Here is a 26,343-nt window from a genome sequence, read left to right as displayed (position 1 = left end):
GATTGCGGCTTCCCCGCTCTCTCCAGACGAGTATGCGATGAGAATCGCTACTCAGACTGAATCTGTTCTTATCTGTAAAGAGTACTCGTCCCCATTCATTGTCTCTCCAATTCCGGTGTTCCCGGCACCACAGAGAATGCCTTCTCCAATGGGCAGGCGTTAGAGGTACACACCATACAGGGCATTGTGCAAACAGACCACCACCGTGCAGTCTTCTGGCCACACTAGAACGCAATATCGGTCGTCCAGTCGCCTGTGTCGTGTGTCTAGCAATTTCTCCTGCTGTCTGCTGCCTGTTTCTTCTGGCCTGTAAGGCGATATACCGGTCATCTGCGGGTGTGGTTCCTCGTGGACGACCACTACTAAACCCCCGGATAGCTGTTCCTGTAGTTTGAAATTTTCTCCAAAGTCGTGAAACGATGCTGTGAGCAATTCCGAGCTCTGCAACCACACTTGTCACACTGCGGTCTTCCTCCAACTTCCCAATGATTCGACCTCGGGTAAAAGCATCCAGATGTCGTCTAACAGATTGATTATTCGCCATTTCTCGCTGAGGCAGCAACTCGGTGTGATTTTAACTGCTATACGGCGTGCAATCTCTTTGCCAGAAATACTGATCTTACACGGACAACATGCTTTATACTACTCAGACACTCCCCCATTACGTCTACCTGCATATCTGCGCATGTGCTACCGTACATCACCTTACTTAATCTCCCGATTGGTCTTTCTGTCCGCTCTGCCTCTTCGTTCAGCTGATATGCTAATTTTAAGACTTCGTCCTTAATTTTTGCACACCAGTGTAAAGTTGCTTCAGAGCCTGCAGGTGTTCTGCAAGCCATGAATTTGAGACCACTGCCCTTACAGTATCTTACCATGCATTTTATGATGAAAAGCATATCAATACATTCTATCGTCTTTGGAAATTTCTTTCATTAGTTTTTAAACATCTTGTATAAATATAAACATATTACTAAGTAAAACAGAAGACCCTCTCATTATGCTATCACAAATTATTGCTGCAGATAAAACTCACTTATGCTTCTTTAAGACTTAAATAACAAAATCTTATAACATAGATTTAACGTTCACAACAGCAAAACTTGGGTATAACTTCTAAAAATTTCTCTTTTTGTGTAATGAGCTCTCAGTTATTCAGGTGTAGATTACCCATGCACAATAGTGTCTACATACATACACTCAATATTATATGCAATGTAAAATTAATTGGAAAAATCATCAAGGAATGATTTGGTGGTGATTCAACTGAGCCAAGCATATTTTAATGCTCGAGTGAAGTGAATATCATTTCAAATATCACAAAAACAGAAGAGGCTGAGAGTAATACTGAAAATACAAGTGAAGAAGACCATATATTCAAGTTTATAATGCACACTTTTAATACAGAAAAATAAGATCAAAATTTACAAGTGTACGTTATATGCTGAATGTGAAAATGATAGATTTAAAAATAAGGAAAAGATGACCATACAAAAATTAGATTTCTACATGTACCTAAATGCTGTTTATTTAAAAGAAATGACATTAAAAGACTTGAAAATTTTCATTATCTACATGGAAAATTTGCCGTATCCATCTTCCATCATATCTTCAGGCACATCATCGAGTTCTGTTTATCTTCACCATCATTATTGCTCTGATACAAAAACAAATAATTACCTTACATTCCATCCAGATTGTTAGTTATGTTTAATTTTTTAGGATTGGATTGGATTGGATTATTCAGTTATGGCAAAGCACACGAGGGCTATCTGCCTAAAGGGAGGAATGCCTTCATGGAGGACTTTCTAAGGGAAACTGGCTCGTATACACGTTACACATGGGGAAAACCACGAAAGCGCCCATGCAGCCAGCCCGCTCGCATGATTAGAACCTCAGACCGAACTACCAGTGTTCAGCGTCTTTACATTTTGGCATTGTCGTTCTTTTAAAAATACTACAGGTTTTAATTTTGTTCTTCTGCTAAGCAGGAAAGCATTACAGTGAGGTGACCGATTTCATGAGTTGTTGTTTTTATTTGAACCATTTTTGTTGCTTTCACATCAGTTGTTTTATTTCTTATCATACCAAACATTACTTACTGGTGTTTCATCCATATTTCCAATATATGACAGTAAATAATTTTTTGCCTTCATAGGCCAATAACATACTTCTGGAAATTTATCAATTTGTTGTCCAAATCTTTCTCAAGCCTTTGCGAATTTTTCTTTTCCTCTCAACAATATCAACTCAAAGTTTCTTTAAAGTTTTCACTTTCATTTGCTTTTTTTTGGCCCACTTTAAGGCAAATAAATGTACACTGCTGCTTGTTACAATTAATCCATTCCAGTGATATTCTAGGACCCAGTTTGCAACATTTTCTTTTAGGATAATCCATTTCATTACTCCTTTGCACAAAGCACATTTATTCTTTGGCATATTAATTATTGTGATTTCATTTTCCTTCCACTCATGTGTGAAGTATTCGCCAACACCAAACATTCTTGCTGCAGGCACAATTTCCATTTTCTTTCGCAATCTGAATGACTTTGAACCATTTGAAATCAGCCTATGTTTGTTTTATTTGACAGGAGCCATATTTACTACTAAAAGGATCACTAGATCAACTTCATTTCAACTAAAGAATATGTGATTTACAACAGCCTTCGATGTTCACTTCAAAATTAAGGCTTCAGATGACTACAGAAAGAGAAAACATGTGACTCCTAATTTCTTCAATTTCCTTCAGGTCAAACTGCATTTTTACCCCAAATTATGTCCGCCTTTTGTCGAAACCCTAGAACAGCATTCTTGTCTACAGCTACAAAGAATACAACCATAGATTTGCAGAATTATTTACTCCCTCAAGCACTTCTCCCATACACATATTGTTGACCTTATCATTTGTCAATTCAGTATTTCATTGTTTTAAAACCTGGGAAAAATCTTTAAATGAATGACTTAAATATAAGAGCATTGCACATGTATTTTTTAGGTTTTTTTCATAAAGACTGAAATGACAGGTGTGCATTATATGCCAGAATATATGGTACATTCATCCAGACAGCAATAACTTTATTGAAACTCTGTTGGACTTCGTCAACCAAAAGGGATTTGAATCCAGTGATAAAATGGCAATGAAATCGTATGCAGTGAAATTCAACAAATATTTAAAACATTCTCAAAAACAAAGAAAATAACTAATTTTTTAAAAAGAAATAAACGCCTACAGTATGCATGAAAATTGATTTTTTTCCTATCCTTGTTTTTTAATTATCCGTGAACTTCTTCCTCAGCATTAGCCAGATAATTGAGAGTATATTGTATATTTTTTAAAAATTTCTCAATATATATGTATTACAATAAATAAATAAATAAAATGATACATACACCACAGATTTCATGACAGGGAGGGCAAACAATGGTGCCTATGTGAAGCCATCCTTGGAAAAATATTTGAATTTTTAACTGCTGGCCAGTATGGAAGCACGTGTAAGTATGATTGGCCACAATCACATTAAGACGTCCAGAAGCACACTCATACTGTGTAAGGATAAGAAGAAAAATATACACAGTTTTGTATACACACAAATACTATTTAACAACTGCATAACAAAATTAACAAAACAAAGAATTCATTAATTTCAAAACAAAAAAATTAAAAAATTAATCAGTAGAATACTGCCCATTAATAATGAAGCAAATACATATGCTCATTTTAAAATTTGCCGAAAAAAAAGAGGAAGAGTGCTATCGATTTTGAGGGCAATCCAACACAGGTCCCCCTTTTTCATCAGAAAAAAAAAAAAAAAAACTGTACCAAACTATGGTTAGATTAGGCAAGAAAGCCTAATTTTAAATATTGCATTCTCTTCCAATTTGAGTTATATTTGAGCATAGTTTTATAAATCATCATTCATAAGTAGTAGAATTTTAATTTTATATTAAACATTAAAAATTATATATACATTACATTATTAAATTATATATACATACAGAGATGGGTGTGTCATATATGCATCAGTCACCAACTGTATCACAGAGCTGGGTGTATCATATATGCATCAGTCACCAACTGTATCACAGAGCTGGGTGTATCATATATGCATCAGTCACCAACTGTATCACACAGCTGGGTGTGTCATATATGCATCAGCCACCAACTGTATCACAGAGCTGGGTGTATCATATATGCATCAGCCACCAAATGTATCACAGAACTTGGTGTATCATAGATAGATTGCCATTTAATTGTACTGTGAGAACAGGTGTACTGCATATGAATTTTTAGACATAATTTCTAATTAGTATCTTTTTTTGGTACAAGATGTAGCCCTTTGTCTACTGTGGTGGAATTTATCAAGAATGGAAAGTATTGACCTTTATTCCATTGCAGTAATTTCTTATTTTTGGTGTTTTGTTTTGAAATCATGAGTTGAGTAATGTAGATAAACAGAGCTGTCTATTACCTGTGTCAGCTGATATAAATACATGGGCATGTTTCTGATACTTCTGAAGACTTTTTATTTTTTTTTATTTTATTTTATTTTATTTTATTTTATTTTATTTTTTTGCTTTTGGTGATATGGGAATGCTTTAATGCTTTAGAAGTTTTATCCGTTTCTTTCAATGTTTTTTCTCTCTCTAGCATTGATGCCAATATTTTTGTGTTATTTAGCGAGATTTTTTTTTATACTTCAAATGGCAAGAAAAATATAATAAGTTTTCAAATTAATTCTGACAACTAACTGAGCATTCCTCTCATGAAGTACTAAAAAATTGGAACAGTTTGACCATAAATTTAATTTATGTGAATTTTTTTCCCAAAGTTTCGCTTAGAAGTGCAAACTGCCCATCATAACAAGACAGTGAGTGCATCCTGTCATGTTCACGCATGCTGTTCCAAGAGAGCATTTCGTGATTGAGGCATCCCCAAAGTGTGAAATATAAAACCTTTGTATATTTAATATTAACATTTGACATTGCCTACATCAGTACAAAGAAGATGATTTTTAAACTTATATGTTTTGGGGATAATATTATATTAAAAAATTATTATTATTTTAGGATACCTAACATAAATCTTGAGAATTAAGGGGGGAATTAATTATATATTAAATTTTCATACTGCCAATGGAGATGTCATGTAATGCCAGAAATAATGAACATTCACTTTACTACTAATTAAATTTATAGATTACTGAAAATTGTGCTACAGCAATTGGCTGTTGGAAGAATAATTGTCACATAGAGCAAGCCATGAGAAGGTAAATGCTGCTAATTTCATTTGGAATCTACAATGAATTCGTACCACTCAGTGATTTTTTTTTTCTTCTTACCTCTTAATGATCCTCCCAAACTATGAATGAAGTTCACACCGAAACTTTCCTTCTAACTGTTGAACTTCACGCCAGCTTAATACAAGAACAAAGCCATCAAAACAAACACAAACATACATTTGATCTATAATTCCACCGTACTGGCTGCTCATTCACCTTCTCTAACTATTTATGGATGATCTGAAGCCTTAGCAGGAGCAGAGACAATAATAAGAACGAATGCAATTCAAGTTACAGGGAAGTAGAAATGAAGGTATCTTATTGGATAATGTAATGTTAAATATTAACATGTATATATAATGCAGGCTTACTGGAATGTAAGTTTCTTTTAAACAATAACAATGTGATAATTAACAGTAGTTTATCCATGATTATTTTTAATTTCTTATGTTTTTATTATAACCGCGTCCTTTGGAAATGAAATGATTCACCAAATATTCCCCTCTTGATTTTCAATTGAAAAAAAGGGGGGCACACAAGGAAATATGGTAAATACAATAGAACTTTAATTTCATAAATTAAACTTTTGAAAAAAATATACAGAAATATCAGAATTCTTACGAAAACTTAAGCAACATATTACTTACTTTATAACAACCGCTGCCCCAGTGTTGCCACTGTCGAACCTGCTGGCATGTCCTTTCTTCCCACATTTCTTTGTTGTGATTAAAACATTTTGATCCTGGTCCATAATACTCTAGGGCAAAATTCTTCTCAGGTTCTAAATAAATAAGTAATGGTAAAATAAAAATTTAAAAAATTCAGTTAAGATATGAAAAAATTATGAATTTAAAAATTAGTTACATAACTATTCTTTGGCACTATTTTTTTTCCTATAAAGTAATAAAATTATTATGAACTAAGAAGGAAACATGTTAACTAGTTCATGCTGATATCACCTCTCAAATTTTATACAGTTTAAATTTTTAAGTGTGTTACTAGCAATATATGAAACCTGGCCTTCTGTAGAATATCTAGGCATTTTACAGAATGCTAAATACTGACTGGCAGTGTGTGAAATGATTAACATTTCATACATTTAAATATCAAACAAGCAAGGTATGAAATACATCTTAGATTTGTTTCGAATATACACACATTTAATACATTCATACATAATCCATAGATTTATTTCATCACTTCATACATAAGAAAGAAACAAATTTTGTTTTGCTCAACTTTCACTTTTCCTTATGTATTTTGAACAAACATTTTTGAAGGGCACTCTTTCATTATTTTTTCAAAATAAAATTTGTATTTTTGAAGAATGCACATCTTAAATAACAGCCTTATTGTGACCAATTTTCATCTTTTGCCTAAATAGCCATTCTATAGAAAGCTTACGTATTATATACAATGCCTAGTGAAAGTATATAATAATTCTCATATTTCATATTTTGCCTAAAAATACCAGGCATTCTATAAAATGCTTAGGTATTTTATAGCATGCTAGTGTTTCATACGTTACTGGTAGAAGCAGCTGATGACATACACTGCAGATACCAGAAATTATGAAGGCATCTGAAAATTAAAATTAAATTTTCAACTGTCTTTGCATCATAATAATAACTGCATTTGCATAATTTTATTGAGCAACCTTTTGCACAAACATTATCAAATCAGGGAATTAAGGGGGGGGGGCGATTATGGCAATATGTTGATAGTTGCAGTTTGAGCTCTGATAGTCACCACATTTATGCAAAGTATTTTATAGTAACATTCCTGATAAATTTTGAAACATTTGCAGAGAATATCAGAAGCTCATTTTTGATATGGGACCTAAAAATGTATTAAGTTTGAAAGGAAATACCTGATTAAAATTTCTTTTGCAAGAATGATTTTCTAAGAACAATAAAAATGTACTATAAAAGGTGACACATTTGTGAACTGAAAGACAGTGAATCAAAGACAAATAATGCTGACTATTCTATGCACTTTACATTAAATGCACATTATCATTTAAAAAAAGTGGATGAAATTTTGTTTCATTTACTAATTTATTTGACTAAAAATATATTCTCCCAAAACACTGTCACAAGTTTTCTAAAAATATTTGCTTCTTTTAAAACAAATTTTAAGAGTATTTTTTCATTGAAAATGCTATAGTATTAAACTGCTATTATTCCATGATATATACCCCGACTGACCTATCCACTCAACCAATCAAAATTAACTTTCAGATATTGTTATTTGAAGGTATGTGCTCAAGATTAAGGATGATTTAAAACAAAAGAGCTGTCACATTTATGGTTACAGTGAAAAATAGCTCTGGACAAATGTGACCACGTTAAATGACACTTATTTAAAATGATAATGCAAAAGATTTATATTCTTAAAATACTTACGAGGCATATTCTCTGGAAACTGGCACTGAGAACCTCTAACAACTATATTGTTAGATTTCCATGTGAACTCCTAGTACACAAGTTAAAAAAAAATTAGTACATTTAAATTTCTAAGCTCTCTTATACATTCAATCATCGTTGGTTTTCAAACACAACAGAATTCCAAGAATTCATATGCCTTAGGACCAAAGGCTGTGTACATATTTATAGATCATGTCTTTCTGGGTTTTGTTTACATTTCTCCCATTCTAATTTTTACATTAAATTTAGACTGTTTGCATGTAAGTAACTAAGAAAACATATTCATATCTTAACAATTACTAATCAAGATTTATAGAACCCAAAACTATTATATTTTGTAGAAAATTATTTGACCTCCAACAAAGAGTTGGTGACTTTGGAGAGAAACATTTGTTTCTGTATCTTTTATGTCTATTTGAATGATGCATTCAGTGCCCCTATTTTTACATTCTTCTTTTTTCATATAAGAGACACACATTTCTCCCCTTTTTTTAGGGGGATATTGCTGTTCTCAACTCATAAACAACAATCTACATTTTGAAAACTGGAGGAAAAAAAATTGCACAAACTCGGCATTCCACACAACCTCTACACCAAAATCCTAAAATAAGAAGGTAAAAAGAGGTGCACGATGGCTTTAAGTAAGCCACAATACACTCCATGAATGCAGAAAGAGAAGTCTGAATTTTTACAGACTGTGATAAAAACTGCAGTATGTGGTCCATCTCTATGCTAAAATGCTGAAATTCCCAAAGGATTAATTACAATTTGCAGTCACATTAGTGAAAATGTCTTGAGAAGTGCAGAACCATCTGGGAAGGGATGCTATGTACATATCTGGGTTACCATATAGACACTTCTTGGAGATATCATGGGTTGTCACATGCCAGCATGGTGTATTGCCTCATTAATACTTTTTTGCAGCTTTTTTTTGGGGAGGGGGGTACCAAAAATTATGCCACTACAAGGGGAAACAAAGAGAAATTAGAGGGAAATACTTTGAGGAATCTTTTATAAAAATGCACCTCAATATTTTATGTAAACAAAAATTTGTATGGCAAAATTACTTTAAAATAATTTTTATGCTTTTAAATAAAAGAAAAAATAAGTACATAAATACACTGTTTATCAAAATATCTGCTGCAAGATTTTCCCTAAATTTTAATCCTTACACTAATTTTACCAGCACCTTCTGCATGTGCTTAACTATGTTAGTAACACTTAACAAAAAGTGCAAGTGTTTAAATTTTTGGATGGCACACTTTTCATCACCATGTTTTCCATTTTCGATAATAAAACTACAAATAACAACTTCTTCATTACTTCTACAAATACTATTTTTAATGACACATTCCTATTCAAAGCCAATGTAATGAAACTTAATTGTTGTTTGGAATGTAAATATTATATTAAAGTTGGAAAATATTATATAACATATGTCCAAAAGAAGGATATATCTAAAACTAAGAATGTGCAGATACTATTTATCATCTGTGTTCATCAAGAAATTAAACCTCTGATGTGAGCACAGAAAATGAATGGTAAATGCTGTCAATAAAATAAATCGTGTTTTCAGTGTTATAAATGTATATATTTTTATATTAAAATTATATGTTATAAATATACAATATTTTTTGTTAAAAGGCTTATTAGCATGCACATATAACAAAATATTTTAATTAAATTTGTTATGCTGAAAATTTTCAAAAATAAAAATCTTGTATGTATTCAAAATTGAGTGTGGATTACACGCATTCACAAATTAACAAAATTAGTTATCTAAACTGTATTAACTAGTTGATTATTTACATTTTTCTGTTTGCCGAATCCATTTCTTGTCAACTAAAATTCTTTTACCCATGGAGTAGTTTTTATATCAAGGCACAAAAAATTTCAACATCTGTAATATTCAAGAGATATTATGATCTCAAAACCATGCACTTATCATTTGACTCTAGAATGAGATTGATCACAACACATTAATATTAAGCTGTCAGGAGAAATTTGATAACTCTCCTAAAAATTTCCATTATTTGCTGAAATTTCTATCCATTGCATGGATAAATATTTCAGGGTGTTTCACTGAACTATAGAAAATCACTTGCACATTTGATCTGACATATAAATGAGAGAGACTGCTTATACTACATGAGTTAAAATTAGTACACTTGGGAAAGCTAATTTGAGGAAGTTTGAGAAAATTGATGGAAGATTCCCATCATTCCTTATGGAATAATAATTCCAAGATTTTGGAGCAGAGGACTACTATCTTTCAGACAAATCTAACTTCAGAATCAGTTTTTTTTAAGAAAGACATCCTTCCCTTTAGGCAGATAGCCCTCATATACCTTGCTATATATCTCACATGTCATGCCTTGCAAACACACCCCATTCTGGACCTTAGTTTTTGCAAGCCAGTACTCAAAATATATAGTGAGCCAAAAGTCCTTTCAAGAGGTTGATGGTGGAATTCTCTCAGACCATCCCAGTGCTGTTCTCCCTCAAAACTAGGTAGAACAGTTAATAAGATCCAGGAATACCCAGGGTACCACTTAGCCTAATCGGGACCCGGGGCAAAAACATCTTTGGGGGCCCCCCTCTGCTTCCCTACTTCAGTAATGAAGAACTGAACTTTATGGATGTATTTAAATTTTTCATCTCATTATAGATATATAACAAGAAAATTGACTAGAACCTAAAATAACTATAATGCTCCCCTCCCCCTCCAATGGTCAGACAAAATATTGTTCTGTCCATTTTATTGACTTTCTGACAATTCTATGTCCATCATTAAAAGGATATAGCACATCTGAAGAGCCAAAATTTGACAAAAATGCTATTTAAATTTATAATTAGAAAATGTAAAGACGTTTTTTAGCAATTTGAGTTAATTAATGAAAAATACCATAAACAAGTCCTATACACTTACAGAATAAGCTAAAAAGCTTTTCCGATGCATTCTGAATCACTTTCGTAACATAAGTGCATGTGGTTCTGCTTCTTGTTTGTCATAGTAGTCCTATACACTTACAGAATAAGCTAAAAAGCTTTTCCGATGCATTCTGCATTACTTTCGTAACATAAGTGCATGTGGTTCTGCTTCTTGTTTGTCATAGTATTACATATTTTTGATCTGATATTTTGTTTAAAAAAAAGTTCATTAAAGAAGGAAACATAAAATAAACTTTCTATTTGCTTTGGGGCCCCTCTCTGATGTGGGGGTCCAGGGCAACTGCCCTGTATGCCCCTGCCTTAGGCTCTATGAATACCCTCAATCACCTATGGTACTACACAGGTGCTGACCTAGTTTGTACCTTATATCTGTACATTATTTGCAAGTGATAATGGCTTATCGCTTGTGAATGAAAAGGGATAAGAAGAGCTTGCTATGAAGATTATGTTGACATATTTTGTGAGTATTCATTCACTATGGATTAACATTAAAAGGACAGCAATAATTCCTCAGAGTTAGAATGGAATATTCAACAAGTTACTGCAAAACTGAAGGAAAATAAACACATTTTATACATGACAACATATATGTATGCACTGCTGCAATAACCTGCTAAAGATTTGGCAGACTGCTTCTGGTTTTGGTGTTTCAATATTACTTCACAGCAAAGAATTAATGATGAGAACTTAACAATATAGAACTAAGTTTTATGTAGCAGAATTGTGCAGGATCGTAAGGTTGTTTTTATATGCTTAAGCACTGACATATTTTTGATTAATTATTTATTCTTTTATTTTACTTTATTTATGTAATCTCTTTTTTTTTTTTTCTACATATGCATATTTCCACTGAGCAGACAAAAGTGATATAAACTTTGCCAAGCGAGAAACACAGTATGTTTCATATAAAGTTACAGCACATGAGCTGGGTTTCATTTTCATTTTTGAGTATGTGTGATGATGATACATTATATGGATGGGTCTGTTAGGTTTTCGAATTTTCATGGAAATTAATTTTGTATGTAAATATCCACAGATAGGCCATTTTTTTAATAAATAAATAAGCATCTAACCTGTATATATGGGCAGTAATCTGCTAGGCTAACTGATCCACCGTACTTTCCTATTTCTGAACTTGGTACCCCAGGGATATAATCAAAATTCTGAAACAAATTATAACATTACAAAAAAATACACTTAACAATTAAAAATTTATACTACTATTTAATGTACACTACAGAAAAAGCTCAGCTGTCTGGAAAGCTTGAGAAATGCCTAATTTCGGATGATTGAGGATTGAGGATACAAAAAATGGAATTCATGGTAGAAAAGCCAAATCAATTCAAAAAAGAATTTAGTCTAAAATTATAAAAAGAGTCATTTTATTTGTTGTCAACTTTAATATAAAAAACCTACATATAAATTCCTTGAGATTTTGAAAGAAAAGAGGCTATTTCAGACATAAACACCTAAGTAAAACAATTATGTAATTCCCTAAATTATGAAATTTCACCAACCATGAAAACTGGTTTAGATCTTGCTACACTTAGAACTGTCATTCTGGCAAAAGTTTGAAGGAACAGATTGCCCCTTATTTAGTTAGATATCAACATATACAAGTTACAGACATAACATAAAAAAACTTTAAATGGCTTGTCATAATTTTTCACATTGCACAGTCAGTGATTATCTATTTTCACATGAGTCACACTTTTCTTGATGCCAATTTTGAAAATACTTTACTGCATGCTGTTCCATTGAAATAAAGTCCCACATTTTATTTAAAAATAAAAAAAAAAAGTGATTGAAAAACAGCAGTTAACTTATGTTGTTTCTTACAAAAATTAAACTGACTGATCGAAAATTAATCGGTTTACATAAATACAAAATGCTTATCCATTACTGGCACAAAATGGCACCGTTTGGCAATAGTTCTTGTTTGAATAGAATTGTAGTCCTATTCCTATTTTACAGTGGAGTTACAAATCTCTTGTTTGCTAAATTTTAATGTTTCTAAATAAGTTTCTAAAATTCGAAAATATTCCAGTTATTTGAGCTTTCTCATTAGCTGAATGACGAATAGGTGGGATTTCACTTTACAATACATGGTGAAATGTAAATGTGGAAACACAATAAATACAAAGTATATGAAAAATGAAATGTTGATTTAGTCACAGATAATTACAACAAATAGTTTTAGATTTTACAAGAATTGTTCAAATAAATAACAATAAATTAAAGCTGCAATACATTAGCACAAAAATGGGTTTTGTTTAGGTGATGAATGTTAAGTGTTCTGAAGACCATATTGCCAGAATAAGTGTCTTTTCTGAAGAAGTATCATCTAACAAAGTGTGCTGAAATCATTTTGACATGATAATGCATGTATTGCAATTGGTGATTGTGAATAATTCTTGTAAATGCCCATGATTAAAATGATTTTTTTCATTTTTAACAACATTTATAATACTAATAACAACAATTTAACAACATTTATAATACTAATAACACAAATTTTTAACAATATTTATAATACTTATTTATAGTGTTTCTGCATTCATGTTTCAGATTCCGTCAGAGCCATACTAGGGCTTTCAGTGCCCAAGGACTATTGAATATTTTGTGCAGCTTGCTGTTTGCCAATAATGGAAAATATTGCATTCTAAAATTGTATAACATAAATTTGATACCACATGGAATCTATGCCCAGGGGTAGATGTCCTACCTTCCTACCCCAGGTTATGCCACTGCATTATATTATGAAAATTGTTACTCTCAGCACAGCCACACAAAAATAATACTTTAATATTAAAATATCAAAAATAGAGTGTTACACTTTACACTGAAAATTTGCATAACTATTATAATGAATATTTTTGACAAAAAACAATTGTAAAATATTGTAAAACTCAATGAATTAAAAAAAACTCACTTGAAAATTAGGGTGCAATTCTTTTGGATATTCAACTAAATTACATAGAGCTACTGAATCTCTACTATCAGTGCATTCTGTTTCCAGAGGATCTTTTTTGACTTTATCACAGTATGGGTGTATACTTTCACCTCTAAAAGCATAAAATTAAGTAAATAGGAAATTCACATGGATATGATACTAAATATATACAAGATGAAAAAGTAATTGAAGATACACTACTAAAACCTTCATATTAAAAAAAAAATCAAAAAAAGATTTTCTTCAAAGTCTTGTTAATAAACACTTCTCCAGTTTCATGAAGTATGTTTTAAAATGCTGAATACAGCATATGTAAGAACATTGAAAATATTTTTCAATTTCATATATATTTCAATAAATATAAAACCAAATACTATAAAATTATTTTATTGAAAAGCATATCGGATAGCAAAGCTGAAATATTTAACTTAATTTACCAAACTGCAAATATTTTCAGATTTAATTTTTATAATTATAAATCATGACTAATGGTATTTATTTATTAATAATGCAATTTTTTTATTATATGATATGTTAGTTTCTTGTTTAATATATTTTAATTCATGCACAAAAAGTTCTGATATTATTGCTGATTGCTTCTGATATAACATAAACCTCTGCTAAGAATACTTGCAAAGTAATCAGGCATAAGTTCATAAATTAACTATAAATTCTGTTAATGTTTGACACACACTAAGAACATACATTACTGAGAATGTAATTTTCTATTTCATTAAAATTTGTACTTAGTATCTCTGTTATTAATTAAATTTACAAATATTTGTAACTTTTTAAATGCTGATAATATTTAAAATTGACAAAAATTCAGCATAAACCGTCTGAATATAAATATTCAGCATATATTATGTTGTCAATTCATTGATTACAGTCATGTATATGAGCAGAATGCTTAGCCCTACAATGCCTAGGCAGTAATAAAGGGGCTCAGGGCCCTAGATTTTAAAGACCCTCTCCATATCAACTTTTTCCATAATTTTTTTCCTCTCATAAAAGTTGGCATTGAAGTTCCCTAAAGAAAAGCTATACCTAGAGGCCCAAAATGACCCAATGGGATTTTATATATTGTGGTTATTAATTTTAAGAAAGATGAAAAAATGAAAAGAACTGTGAAAGATGGTCTGTGAGAAATTGGCTCATATTCACTTTAAATATAGGAAAAACTAAAAACCTATATCATTCGGTAAAAATAAAACTGGAGATGAAATACTAACATTGAACAGTCTTTACATCCACTTCACCCCTGATGATTAGGCCTAACAGGCAATAATTTACAATATAATTTATAATTAGGCTTACATTTAACCCCTTAACTGCCGCGGAAAACGTACAAGATTCATTCCCCAGTGCCACGGTTTTTCACATATACGCGCGTAGTTATGCGATTTATTAGGAGGAAAATAAGAGCAAGTTTTACTTTCTAAAAATTGTTTACTTTCACAAAATAAACAGTAAAAGAAAAAAAATGAATGCACAAAATTTAATATTTTGAGTAAAAATATAATAAAAAGATGTAAGTATAATAAAAATGATGTTTTTATAATAAAAAAGGTCCCTATAATGGGTTTTCGATCAATTAATTTTTAGACCAGTAAAGTGTAATATCATGTTTCACTGAAATCAGTATGCCTATAAAAACATATATTTCTTCTGAATTGGTTGAATGCCACGATATTGTTCTTGATTTTTCGTTTGCAAGGTGTTGTTGGTTCATATACAAACGGTTAGTTTCAGTAGCAATATAAAGCACGAGCAGTTCATGAAAAAATAATTCAAAAAGGATAAATGGGTTTGAAACATCCGTTATATCTTTCTTTATTCCTGGAACCTACTACAAAAAGTAAACGAAAGACACAGAATAAAAAAAAAAAAAAAAAAAAATACGTTTTACTCAAACAACACTAGCCAATACCACGCAGTCATTACTTTCAGCACATTAGACACGTCCCTCTCTCCAATTTCTCCCCACACTTCTCTGAAATAATATCCTCCTTCACATACTTCGTCAAGGTCATTCTGGTGTTACATTCCAAAAGTTTGTGAATAATTTAACATGTAGCAGCGCAAAGCAACTGATAGTATTTTGTAAGGGCGTATATATACGCCCGGGCCAGTTAACGCATCGGCTGAGCAAGGCGTATATATACGCCCGCGGCAGTTAAGGGGTTAATGGTATGTTATCACAGTTAGTAAGAATTATTTAAGCCAAACACTCTTTTGCATAGAATTGCATGTATAAACTTTAAGGTTAATATGTGTTTATACCTTAACCCTCTCAGCGTTACGACCGGAAAATTCCGTACAGAAGGTTGCCTTCCACATTCATTATACATGAAAATTTCTGCTAGCTTTTAATGTATCGGATTTCAGTTTGGATGTATATTGGAAGAAAATCAATCAAGGTACAAAATGAAGTCATTTTTTAATTAAAATCAAGAAAATATCACTTATTCATGACATTTTGAGGAACTTTGAAATTTCAGGGCTAAACCCGTAATGCTCAGAGGGTTAAACATAACAGGTTTTCAAAATTCCAGAGGAAAAATATGAGTAGCTCAATTATTTTGCAAATTTATGAGATATAATAATACTTTTAACATATTTATTAATTCACAAATTAAAATTGTAATCATAAGCACCTAGATCGTCTCGAATCAATCCAATCTTTGCAGCTTTTAAATGCAAAATCACAGCCTAAATTTTTACCCCATTTGAGCTCTTGAGCCATCGCATAATTTGGTGCATACCACCTGCAATCATATTGAAAAAGACTATGCATTAAAACATTATGTAAACATAAACAAATGCACTCTACAGATTCATACATTCATCAGTCAGGTGATAAAAATGAATAACATATGCATCATTTACCCAGTGTCTTGCATAAGAGCTAATGTTATCCGAGAATATACTGGATTCTGAGTATGAGTTCCAGTCATAGCTTCATTCTGAAAATACTTTATTTAGTTAAACTCAAGAGAGAAGTGCATTAACATTGTTCATTGTATTTTTAATTAAAAAGAAGATACATGTCTTCTGCGGTGGCCTTGGCGATATAAAATTGCAATGGCAAAATTCAGGCTTAAAAAAGTGTGATTTGTTGCCAAATGTTACAAACATTCATGAAAAAGAAATTGTCTATGGTAAACGATAAATTGGCAATTTATTCAATATATATATATATCACGTTATTTTACATAGAGAGACAAAGAGAGAAGGAATTTAACATAATGTTGTATTTATTATAGTATTTAATACAATTTTGATGGCATTTAATTTAAAATACTAACATAATTCAATAAAACTTATTTAATATACATATATTAATTATCATATTTAATACGATAATGTAAGGAATTTATTTAAAATAATAGCATACATAAACATGCCAAAAATTCCATTTATTATTAAACATACAGTGAAATTTTATTTATTACAGTCAAAAGTCATTAATCCGGACTCGTCGGGACTTCGGCGATTCTGGATTATCAATTTTTCCAGATTATAGACCATCAGTTTAAATCTGGTAAGATAGCATGCAGAAATTATAAAATTAAAAATATGAAACCATAATTTATGAAATAAAGAACAATTATGATCTAAAGGGTATCAAAATTTACAAAAAAAAAAGCTTAATATTTATTTGTTTACTTTACTTTCTTCGCTATCGGAAGCGAATTATAATGACAAGGAATTTGATGTAAATCATATGAAAGACAGAGTACATCGAGATGAAATACTACATTTAGTAAGGAATTATAAGCCAAATAAAATAAAAACATCTGCCCTGAAGATAAGGATAGTGCTGACAGATCAACTTCCAATTCATTGTGCGCTGCGGCGTTCCCCTGCCGCAGAGCAGCGTGAAATTGATAAACAGATTTTGGAATGGATAGATAAACAAAGGACATGCCTTTATCCATTTTTTGCAGCAATTCTACTTTTTGTTTAATGGACTTCGAAACATACTTTCGCTTTGCAGATACTTTATATATTAGTAAATATATATCGGAAATTCTTTTTGAAATAATGGAAAAATTAAGCTTACTTTTATAAAATTGCTCTAACAGTCTGCAAAAAATAATAAGCCAGATCCAATTCGAAGATTAAAGAACAACGCAATCTGCAACATTAACTGAATTAGATAATTTTAGCTCAGCTTATACCGTCCGTTATACATTACACGCGCATGTGTAAACGTATTTTGGGCATGTGCACACGCATATTCGTAGCCGTAAAGGTCTTACGTGCATGTGTCAACGCGACGCATGCGCAGAAAGTTTGTAGCTTTGAGGTCCGGATTATGGGTGTCTGAATTAATGACTTTTGACTGTATTTTATTTAGGCAATCAGTGCCAGAATATCGTACTTTATCGTTCAGGAAACACTCTTTTCAGAGTTTTTTCTCTGCAATGGACTCCAAAGTGGCAGAATTTCCTTATCCTAAGGTTAACAAAGATGGCCCTTTACAGTTATTGTAAATAAATGAGAATTTCTATAATTAAGGTAAAATAACATGCTGAACAAATATTAATTTAGAAGTCAAACAACAAAAATCAACGTTACATTTGTAAATTTTCACAGGACTAGTTTCGATGGTTTTAACAAACCATCATCCTCAGTAGCTGAACTCCTGTGCAGCCATTCTTATCTTATCACTATATCTTATCCCGTTCATTTGCACTTTGGCAGCCAAGTATAATGGTTCGACAAAACCATCGAAAATAGTCCTGTGAAAATTTTCAAAAATAACGCTGATTTTTTTTGTTTGACTTCTAATTAAATGAGGGTTTCTTCTCCAATATGAACTGATAAGAGGTCGAAGTGCAATGTCTAAGGTTTCCATATTTCAAAATCTTCCCTTTGGGACAGATACATTATGTTCACAAATAGTTATACAAAAATGTTCATGAAGTACTTATTAGCTCTGCCATACATTAACAGGCTTTGAATGGAAAGGAATTGATAACTGTAGGTTGAATGAAAAACAGAGAAAGCATTGGTCATGCTTGTAATCATGAAGTGGTAAATAGACAAAGGACATTCTTTTTGCTGGCTAGAAATGTTAACTTCTGAAATTTAGATAAATTACTGGAAGAACCATTTTTGCAATTTGTTATTTGATTAACTTGTATCATATCAAAAATGCCAAGCGAAAAGATAAACCCGAAAGAAAAGGATAAACTGTTAAAATGCTTTGATGTTCTTAGCCATAGAAAAATTACATTGATACTGGCTATTTCCCAATAAGTATTGTGCATTTTACAAGGAATTACAATTAATAAAGCATTAATAAAAAATGCAAATGTCTCAAAGAAACGAAGAAAAAAAGAAGACAGAAAATCAAGGGACACTGAAACTGCTTTTTTTTTAGAATGGCTTCAAACTATTAAAATAAAAAATGCTTCTATTTCTAAAGCTTTTTTCAGTAATTAGCTAAATACTAGGAGAGAATTTTGTATTAACTGACAGCTAGATTACAAGTTGAAGAAAGAGAAATCTAATATTATTCATCAATATGGCATAGTGAGACGGAAGAGGCAGATCATCATGCAGATGATAACTGGATAAAAAACATTTTACTTAGCTGCTAAATAAATACAAGCAAAATGAAATTTACAATGTAGATGAAAATGGACTGTGTTACAGAACATTATCAAAACACAAATTAATACTCAAAAATAAAATAGCAACTGGTTTAAGAAACTAAATGAATGAGTTACTGAGTTATTAACATGCAACACAAATCCAATAATTAAAAAGATATCGCTAGTAGTTGTTGATAAAGAAAAATGTGGTTTCTATGTAAAAGAAGCTCCAGAGGAATTGCAAGCTATAGGGAATGTTTGAGGCATCAGTGAGAGAAATTATGAAGATTCATTTTTATAATACGAACCACATCGCAAAAATATTTAGACAACATGTGTAAAAGCTGGTCATAAAAATGTTAAAAAAGCTGCAGAAACTAAAAGCAAAAGTAATACAGAAAATAGTTATGATACGTCGATATCAAAACTGAATCTAGAAAAGCACTCAAATTCTAAACAAAATTTTTGCAGTTAAAAGCGGTGATAAAAAAACTGCCAGTAGTTTTACAAAATTGAGAATACAATTGAATATATAGAAAATACAAAAATATTTTTATAAAGACTATAAAAATGAATTTCAAAATTGCATAAATAGTTTATTTTAGCATTAAATTTAACAATAATTTTAGGATTAATTACTGAATTAGTTGTCAGTTATTTTTCACTTGAAAGGTTTAAAACTTATATTACAATTTGCAATACACAAATTGCTGTTTATTAAACTCAACTGCTTAATAAATTCAAATATGTTTGGAATAGAAGTGATTTTAAAAAGTGGCGAGTATTGTGTTGGCAAAATGTCATTACAAAAAAAGCAGTTAGGTAATTAACCATTTGTTTATCACACATGTGCGAACAGGTAACCATCTGTTTCTTGCCAGTTAGTAATGTGCCAAATCCACTTTCCAGCCAAGGCTGTTACAGAAGAAATGTACCAAAAAAAAGTTGTAATAAAAACAGATAAAAAATAATAATATAGGAAACTTGCAATATATTACAGAAGCAAATTATTTAATTTATAAATTTAAAGTATCTGGGAGTGAATCACCTATTCATAAATTGGATTTTTGAAATAGGTAGCAACAAGTTTTATTTTCTTGACTACTGAACCTAGAAATATTATTTTATGGAGACATATATACTGGAGTTTAAGCCATATCATTTTATGGAGCATGGGGAGGGGTTTCATAACTGAGGATATATTGACTTTAAAATTATGTTTGCAACTTAAAAATTTTAATTGGAAAAATATTCATTTTAATTAGTTAAAATAAAAGGTCACATACCTTTACGAACAAATTTTTCATAAATACAGTCAATAAAAATTTCACCCAAAATGAAGGTGACAAGTACAAATTTAAATCTAAGTGCTATTTTAATCAAAATGGAGTAAGTAAAAACAGCTTCTGATGTGCCTACTCTGTCAACCCTACTCCCAAAATTTTGAATTTAAGGAGGTAATGAAAATTTTAAAATGAATTATATCAGTAAAGTCATTTTGGATATTAAAGCAGGAACATTTTGCTTTTAATTATTGTATTTACTCATATACTCTTCCCATTTCACTTATTGAAAAATTGGCATAAAGGTATAATGGAAGAATACTATTAAATGTATACATGAATAGATGCATTAATATTTACGGTTAGTTGCTACCTTTAGTACCATGTTTCTTTTATTTTGACATTATATTTTGCTACCCATTTCTTGTGCTACCAATATAAAAGCAAACAATCTTATTAAGTTACTTAATTTAAAATAGGAGATTGTTATTACTGGCAAAAGTTTATAATAAAAATATTGAAAGGAAATAAGGAAGAAGAATACTGTGAAATGTATATTTGAGCTCATAATACAGTAGTTTGTAAACGTTTTTGCTCCCATGCACCCCTTTCACCATTGTTAGATGATTGTGCCCCCCTTCCTTTATAAAACATGAAAAATTCACATGCATTTATTTAAAATTTAGATTATTTTTTATGTGTTTATAAATTAAACAAGAAAAAATACAGAAAAAATAAGTACCAACTAAGAGGGAAAAACTATAGCACAAACATAGTGACCAAGATCTAATTAGAGGATGTAATTAATGCATTTACTGAAATTAGATTCATAAAAGTGCAAGTAAAATGACTGCAAGTATTCATATATAGACATGTGTAAATTATTTTATATAATTTGGAAAGATATTGAGCTAAACATTGTTATTATTAATATTTGTAAATTATTGTTATTAATATTATTTCACACATTCACATTGTTTTTGTTAATATTTTACCCATTCAAAGGACTTCCAAAATAAACCTTTGCGCAGGTACATGAAATATTTGAACTTAGCATATTGGCATAATATCTAACACAATGATATATATTCCCAATTAATTTTACCTCAAACAGTCTTTTCTCCCAGTGAGTGAGAACAGTCCCATCTTCACCTTGGTCCTCTAGTTCAGCTCCTTCCAAGTACGAACAGTTAAAGTGCTTTCGAACTTCTTTCTGTAATGGACAACCAATTTAAAAATAACTCAAATTCAGAACAAAATAAAACATTAAAAGAGGTGTGAAAATATAAATAGTTATTTATTTTATTTCAATGCTGGCATACTGTTGTCTTTGGCTGCAGATTTACCCTAATATTGTGCAGAAAATCTTCACAGAATATACTGGAAGTTATAGAGGGGCAACATGTTTACACACAATGTTATTTAATGTACACACAACTGATTTTAAATCATTACATTGTGGTGCTTTATATTAAATCAATGTTCTCAGCTTTTATACCAAAATAAATAGGAAATGTCCAAGTTTTGACTATGGGGATGGATGAGGTAAACCTTGGGCATGCACAGAAGCTTTCTTTATGGTATGACTTGTTAATCTTGCTTGTCTGATAGTAAAATCAGAATTAAGTCCATGAATTTTATTGTGGAGATGCACAGGATTCCCTATGATATGGCCACAGATTTTGGACATTGCACATGACAGTACAGCTTTTCCCCAGTTTCATCCAGATTCTGAGGGAGAATGGCCAAGGTGTGAATCCAGAGATCTTTCACTCCTTTTTCCTTACCACGAAATCACTGGACAGGCCTTTTGGCTCGCTGTGTATTTTAACTGCTAGCATGCAACAAAGCTGTTACGTTAGGTGCTGCTTAATGTGATCATGTTTGTTCATGGCTGTTTTAATAACATAAAATGATGAAAAAAAATCTTTAAAACAGCAATGGAATTATAGTATAAGAAACATTTAAATAAATAATTTCACAGAAATTTAATTAGGAAAATGCAAAATTTTTTTAAAACTGTTCATAATGTCTAATGTAGTTTATCCTTCAACTGTTCATAACATTTCTGTAAATTACTTGACTGATACTGTACCCTAATCTTAATACAGTCAAAAGTCGTTAATTCGGACACCCATAATTCGGAATGATCTATAATCTGGACCTCAAAACTTAAAACTTTCTGCGCATGCGCCGCGTTGACACATGCGCATAGGCGTTTACGCGTGCGCGTAAGACCTTTTACGACTGCGCATATGAGTGTGCGCAAGTGCAGAATACGTTTTCGCGTGCGCGTTTTATGTATAATGGACGTATAAGGTAAAATTATCTAATTATCTATTTCAGTTAATGTTGATGATTGCGTGGTTCCTTAATTTTCGAATTGGATCCGGCTTATTATTTTTTGCATACTGTAAGAGCAATTTTATAAAAGTAAGCTTAAACTTTCGATTATATCAAATAGAATTTCCGATATATATTTGTTAATGTGTAAAGGATCTAAAGCGAAAGTATGTTTTGAAATCCGAAATCTGTTTATCAATTTCACGCTGCTCGGCGGGGGGATCGCCGCGGCGGGCGCGTAATGAATTGGAAGTTGATCTGTCAACACTATCCTTATCTTCAGCGCAAATGTTTTTATTTTATTTGGCTTATAATTCCTTACCAAATGTAGTATTTCATCTCGATATGCTCCGTCTTTGATATGATTTAAAACAAGTTCCTCGTCATTATAATTCACTTTCGATAGCGAAGAAAGTGACAGAGGTTATTGAAAGCGAAAAAATTTCGATTGACAAATTAGTCGGTGTTCTCGACACAGCAATTATAGGACTTGAACAGCGGAACTTTTTAACTGAACAAGAAATTATGTCTGTTTAATAGAATTAAAGAGAAAGTATTATCACATGAAACGAAGCAAAACTTAAACAACTTACATTGAAAGAAATGTTTAATAAAGTAAACATATAAATATTAAGCTTTTTCTTTTTGCAACTTTTGATACCCTTTAGATCAAAATTGTTCTTTATTTCATAAATTACGGTTTCATATTTTTAATTTTAGAATTTCTGCATGCCATCTTACGAGATTTAAACTGATGATCTATAATCCGGAAAAATCGATAATCCGGAATCGCCGAAGTCCCGACGAGTCCGGATTAACGACTTTTGACTGTATTCCCTGGAAGAGACCATGCCAAGGTAAAATTTTAAATTCAGGGGGGAAAAAACCCATCTTAGTTTGTTATAAATGATTATTGTAGCAAGACACAATGTCATAGTTTTTTTTAAGGGGGGGGAATTCTGCACTGCAGAAGACACATCGTCAAAAGATTTTTTTGTTAAGGGAACATAGATGCCATAGATTATTTTTAAAAAAGGTCTGAATTAAAGACAGAATGCCATAGATTTTTTTGGCAGGAAAATAATTCTGAAGTATTTTTTTTTTCAGGGAAGGGGGAGCTCCAGAAGAAGAAAGACATACATCTGATTGCTTTCAAAAATCTACGTCAAACTAACGTTGCCTTTTTGCCTACTTTTAATGGTTGACTGAAATCAAAAACAAGCTATTTGGCAACATAATCCTTTATCTGGTTGCATCTGTCTGTCACTTGATGAATTTTATAATCTATTTTGATCTTATTTGGAAAATGTATCTTTTATTTGGCAACTTTAGTTTAAAAAGTGATCAAATTAAGTGATGTATTTTCCATGTTTTTTTATACAAATGGGCAAGACTTCAGTTCACTAACAATGTCTGAATGATGACACTAACGATGATCACATTAAGCAGTGTCTATTATAAAACTGTTTAAAATTAGGCCCATATTTTTTATGATTCTAAATATAATGTTGATGACTTACTTGCAGTAAGTTTTTTAACTACAAAAATTTTAAATATGTGATATTATTTAATAAATATATATAAAAAATTCAAATTTTTACACCTATTCTTTTACAAAGAATGTTCTACTTGCAAGTCATGCCTTATCCAGAAAAAGATCTTTTCTGGAAGAGAGAAAAAAGATCATCAACATATAAAATTATCTCTGTGAAGTGTCAAAACTTTATGACACTTAACACTTCTCCATAATGGAAAAAATAATGGGCAGGAAGTTAAGCCTTTTGGGAGCTGTGTAAATATCACTTTGCTAGAGAAAAAATTTTGAATACTGGAATTTTCTACAATTGGAAATTTGAACCCTATGCACAAAATACAAATATTTTCCCAATGTTAGAAGTATCTTTTAGAAGCACACAGAACAAAATAAACAGCTGGCTTTAACAACATTTGCATATAATGCCTCCAAAATTTTAATTAATGCTATCTCAATCCTACCAGGATACATATGTATTTTTTATTTGACTAAAAATATTTGCCTTATTAAGAATGGTTTCCTCCAAGGCTGTATAAAAATTTTAATATATGTATATTGTAACTAAAGGGTTATCACAAGGTTAGAATTGTCCCTATATGAAATAAATACCTTATTTGATTTATGTTTTAAACCAGTTTACTATGCCCAAATGATTTTTAATCAGATAATCTTTTTCAAACACCCTTCATATAAAATATTACATGCACTCATTCTAATATTTTGATTAGATAAAATATTGTTTAGAAATGGAAGAAAACTTATTAAATTAATGTATCATGACAAAGTCACCCAGATAATATAGTGGTTAAGGGAGCCTACTAGCATACTGAAGGGCACAGGCTCAAATTCCAGAGAAGGCATGGTTGTAATTATCTGTCCCTTCATAGGAGGTAATGATGGCCCACCTATTAGGTGCTTCTACAATAAACTGGCCACCACTTCCAACCTTAGTAGTGGCCAAACCTAAGTCGGCTAAGTGCCCATCAATGGGCAAAAAAAGAAAAATGTATCATAACAATACAAAATAGATACTCAAACAACAGAATTAAGGCTGGACCAATTAATCAAGTACTGACTAATACCAAGATTGACTGTAGTACATCTTTCATGCAGTTCTGAAATAATACTTTTATTTACTTACTTTACAGTTTAATGCTTTGTGCAAATTTTATATAGTCTGTATAAACTCGGTGGCATATCTACAAAGTTGGGATACCTCTATTGAACTTTTTTCGGCCCCTAAATTTAAGACATTTGGTAGGTTAAAATTTAAAAAAAAATTCAAAATCCGGGAACTTCTTATTGTGTGGAATCCCATAAATTTGCTTCAGTTTAAACTTTTTATTTTTCCATTAATAAGTTTAAACAATACTTTAAGTGCTTCAATATGCTTTTGAAAAACTACATGTTTACTTCATATTGTTGTAAATACTACTTACAAATATTTTAATCTTTTTTGGATTGTATTTTTTATTTTCTGCATTGTTCTAGTATTTTGTATTGTTTCATTTATTTATTTCCTTTATTTATTATTTCTAGAGTGGTAAATTTATGGTTTATTTTGTATTTAATCTAATTCGTAGCCACATATCTTGTATTTAAGGGTTTATTTGTTGCAGAGAATTATAGATTGTTTAATTTTTTTAGCACAATGGCATTGGAATTGTATAATAGCACCACTGGAACTTGATATAGATGAAATTCCATACCTATGGGACCTTGGGGATAATTTTCATCGATAAGATGGTGACATTTGGCAATTTCTCAGCAACTTTCTTGAAGATTCGAGAAAACACATTTTCATAGCTCTATGACCCATCATCATTCCAGAAGTTTCCAGAGCCAATGCTACAGAGTATATATATATGGGTCAAAGAGCTGTGGAGTTCAGTTGAGAACTCTGCTGGGAGACTTTACCTTATCAGTGGATCAGGATTTACCTTATCAGTGGTTATATGAACAGCGAG

The 26,343-nt window shown here is 31.2% G+C and overlaps 1 protein-coding gene across 1 annotated transcript in view; it reads right to left on the bottom strand.

The window, feature by feature from the left end:
- Invadolysin (leishmanolysin-like peptidase, invadolysin) overlaps positions 1-26,343 on the bottom strand; it is a 578,826-nt gene that overhangs the window by 32,933 nt on the left and 519,550 nt on the right. Inside the window, exons 10-17 of the mRNA XM_085824701.1 lie at positions 21,605-21,712; positions 16,500-16,576; positions 16,268-16,378; positions 13,590-13,722; positions 11,731-11,820; positions 7,685-7,754; positions 5,927-6,060; positions 3,391-3,543 (exon numbers count right to left, since the gene is read on the bottom strand). Coding sequence (XP_085680827.1) covers positions 3,391-3,543; positions 5,927-6,060; positions 7,685-7,754; positions 11,731-11,820; positions 13,590-13,722; positions 16,268-16,378; positions 16,500-16,576; positions 21,605-21,712 — 876 coding nt within the window. The remainder of the gene's footprint in view (positions 1-3,390; positions 3,544-5,926; positions 6,061-7,684; positions 7,755-11,730; positions 11,821-13,589; positions 13,723-16,267; positions 16,379-16,499; positions 16,577-21,604; positions 21,713-26,343) is intronic.

This window comes from Stegodyphus dumicola, chromosome 10 (genome assembly GCF_044657685.1).
Source record: "Stegodyphus dumicola isolate Sdum_Otavi_A_Nest chromosome 10, ASM4465768v1".
Classification (NCBI taxonomy): Eukaryota; Metazoa; Arthropoda; class Arachnida; order Araneae; family Eresidae; genus Stegodyphus; species Stegodyphus dumicola.
This window is presented reverse-complemented; position numbering and strand designations above follow the sequence as displayed.